This window comes from Lontra canadensis, unplaced genomic scaffold (assembly GCF_010015895.1).
Source record: "Lontra canadensis isolate GAN:19392208 unplaced genomic scaffold, GSC_riverotter_1.0 scaffold2335, whole genome shotgun sequence".
NCBI classification, from domain to species: domain Eukaryota; kingdom Metazoa; phylum Chordata; class Mammalia; order Carnivora; family Mustelidae; genus Lontra; species Lontra canadensis.
The window spans coordinates 1-3701 of NW_022633319.1; the positions used below are offsets into that span (position 1 = coordinate 1).

The 3701-nt window shown below is 44.3% G+C and overlaps 1 protein-coding gene across 1 annotated transcript; it reads right to left on the minus strand.

Moving 5' to 3' along the window:
• Positions 1-318: 318 nt before the first annotated feature.
• LOC116863701 (cTAGE family member 4-like) lies at positions 319-1053 on the minus strand (the record flags this gene model as incomplete). Its single annotated transcript, XM_032851079.1, is given in 2 exon segments — positions 319-470; positions 472-1053. Coding segments are annotated over 2 exon segments (734 nt in total), but the record flags the coding sequence as incomplete, so codon positions are not given.
• Between the last annotated feature and the right edge of the window lie 2648 nt (positions 1054-3701).

Genomic DNA, 3701 nt, shown 5'->3' on the forward strand with positions numbered 1-3701 from the left:
AACTATAATACAATATTATAGAGAGAATAAATTAAAATAGTTCCCCTATCAAAGACTACTGTAAATAGCCTTGGCAATATAAGAACTTGAGAAATCTAAGGCATCAGAGTAAAAGATAATTCGCTTCTAAGGAAAGTATGTCTTTCGGTACTACTGAAAGCAAGTCCAAACTTCGGTGAAGACAAAGAAAGTCCCAGAGGGTTGAGTGGGGTTGCAGGACGTGCAATAGTGTTTAGACGTGGGAGAGTCGAGCATGAAGGAGCCGTGTGCTGTGTCTAGTAAGTGAAGATGGAAGAACTCAGTCCGGGGAGGACAAACCTTGCATCCACTGGGCACCGTGACCCGCAGATAGACGTTGAAGGTGAGGAACAAAGCCTGGCGGGGGGGAGGCCGGAGTGGAGGGGAGGCAACAGCACCGCTTTAAGCCCCAGGCCCACTCCAGGCAAAGGAGCAGCAGGGCTTGGCTCTTGGGTCTCCAAGCAGGTTCGGAAAAGCTCCTAGTGATTTAGCGAAAGTCATCATGTCTTCCAGGGCCTGCAGGTCTTTTAGCACCTCCATCATCTGCTCTTCTTGCTGGGATCTTTTGGCACTCTCTTCCTCCAGGTCTCGACACAGAGAATGGAGTTCCTTCGTCAGCATCACGTTGGTCATCTTCCCCTTTCTGTAAGACTCTGCAAGGCTGGGTATATCGAGTGACTCTTTCTCTAGTTTGGCCTCTTCTGCAGATGACTCGATTGCTGCATGCTCCTTCTCAGCTACAAAAACCTTGTCAATGAGGTGGCATTTCTCCTCGATCCCTGCAGCCAGTGCTTCTGCCAGCTGCTTCTCGCGTTTTTCATAGGAGTGACTTCTAACGGACTGAACCAGTCGGAATAGAAAGAGGAGGCCCACCAAGAAGCCAATGACAGGGGGACACAGCAGTGTTTCCCACTGGAGGTTGTGGAACATCAGTCCAGGACTCCAGTCACTTGGCAGCAGCTTCGCCATCATCTCAAACAACTTCCCAAGGATCAGCTCAAAGCCATGCTCCAGAGAGTCTGGCAGCTCCTCCATGGTACTGCTCGACCACAGGACAAGTGATGGTCACCGTGGATCCGGTAGTCACAACACACCCTCAGCATTCCGCCTGGAACCCAACCAGCAACCGGCATTCCCATGTAGTCAGATACATGGCAGGGTGTGGGGGAGGGGGCGGGGGGAAGTTTGTACGCTCGTCTCCATGACTGTCTAATTTTCCTTCCCCCCACCCCGTCTTTCTTAGTTCTATCTGTGTAAACCTAAAATACAGTGAAATGGGCCAAAAACACAGTACACGGGACACATAGTGGACGAGAGCAAGCAGAAGGATCAGTGATCCGAAAGACAGGATGATGGAAAACAATCAAGCTGAAGAGTAGTGAGTAAAAATTATGATAAAACTGAAATACGAATGGAGAATTCAGTGACATCATCAAGTGTAGTATCTTTGGCATTACAGGGATGCCAGAAGCAGGAGAGAGAGGGAAGGAGACAGAAACTTTATTTGCACGAGTCATAGGTGAAATGTTCCTGAATCTGGGGAAGGAAACCAAAGTCCAGATCCAGGAGGCCCAAGGAGCCCCCAACAAAATCTTCCCAAGCTAGTCCACCACAAAATGCCTAGAAATCCAAATAGCAAAAAGGGGGTGAAAAGAAATAATTATAAAAGCAGCAAGAGAGAAGAAGACTGTTACATACAAGGCTTTTGGCAGACTTTTCAGCAGAAACTTTGCAGTCCAGAATTGAGTGGGATGATATAGGCAATGTATACATGAAAAAAAAAAAACTAAACCAAAACACCAGACTCAAACAAACAAAATCCAGCCATGAACACTCTCTCCAACAAGCCTCTCACTCAGAATAGAAGGAGCAATAGCATTTCCCAAACGAAAGTTAAAGGAATTCGGGATCACTAAACCGTCTGTACCATGAGCATGAAGGGAGACTCTTTGAGTGGAAAGTAAAGATCATATGTAGGAGGAAGGAAAGGAGGAAGCACAAAAGCAGGAAAATGAGATCTAGCTCTAAAAATCGGTCAAGGGATGTAGACCATAAAAAGATGGGAAGTATCACTTTACATACCTAAAAGGTGACTATACCTAAAACATGGATGAGACAAGTGTGAAGAATCGATTCACACTTAAGCAACCATCAACTCACCATAGACTGCTATATGCACAGGATGCGCTATATAAACAGAATGGTAACTACAAATCAAAAACTGGTAGCAGATCTGAAAAAAAAAAAACACACACACACAGGAAGGAAGCTCAGCAGAGCCGAAAGAAATCCAGCAAACCATGAGAGAAAGAGCAACAGAAGAAATAATGAAGAACCGTGCCGACAACCTAAAAACAAATAAGAAAGTGGCAATAAATACACACAAACGTATATAGATAGAGAGAGAGAGAGAGAGGGAGATCGATCAACTATTACTTTAAATGGAAATGGCCCAAACACTAAGATCAAGAGACATAGGGTGACAGAATGGATAAAAGTAGACCCATCGATACACCGCACACAAAAGGCCCGTTTCAGACCTACAGGCAGATGTAAATTTAAAGGGAAGGTTCGGAAAAAAACTTTGGCCATGAAAACAGAAGGGAAAAGAAAGCCAGGGTAAAAGTACTTACAGCAGACTCAAAACCGACTTTCAAACAAAGACTGAAAACAAGAGACAAAGAAGGACACTACCTAATCCTAAAGCACACAATCAACAAGAACATATAAAAGTTGTCAATATCTCTACACCCAAAATGGGAGCCCCCCAATACATAAAGCAGCTATTAAAAGCACGGAACTTTTGTTTCCTTTGCCTTTGGAGACGTATCTTGAAAGCAGTTGCAGTGGCTGATATCGAAGCGATTAGTGCCTATGTTCTCCTCTAGGATTCTGATGGATTCTTGTCTCACGTTGAGGTCTTTTATCCATTTCGAGTTTATTTTTGTGTACGGTGTAAGAGAATGGCCGAGTTTCATTCTTCTACATGTAGCTGTCCAGTTTTCGCAGCACCATTTATTGAAGAGACTGTCTTTTTTCCACTGTATATTTTTCCCTGTTTTGTCGAAGATTATTTGACCATAGAGTTGAGGGTCCATATCTGGGCTCTCTACTCTGTTCCACTGGTCTAAGTGTCTGTTTTTATGCCAGTACCATGCTGTCTTGGTGATCACAGCTTTGTAGTAAAGCTTGAAATCAGGTAATGTGATGCCCCCGGCTTACTTTTGTTTTTCAGCATTTCCTTAGCGATTCGGGGTCTCCTCTGGTGCCATGCCAATTTCTGGATTATTTGCTCCAGCTCTTTGAAAAATACCGGTGGAATAAACTTTTGGGGCTTCCTCAAAACCAAAAGCTTCTGCACAGCAAAGGAAACGGTCAAGAAACCAAAGAGGCAACCCACGGAATGGGAGAAGATAGTTGCAAATGACAGTACAGACAAAAGGTTGATATCCAGGATCTATAAAGAACTCCTCAAACTCAACACACACCAAACAGACAATCATATCAAAAAAATGGGCACAAGGTATGAACAGGCACTTCTCCGATGAAGACATACAAATGGCTATCAGACACATGAAAAACGGTTCATCATCACTAGCCATCAGGGAGATTCAAATTAACACCCCATGGAGATACCACCTGACACCAGTTAGAATGGCCAAAGTTAGCAAGACAGGAAACAA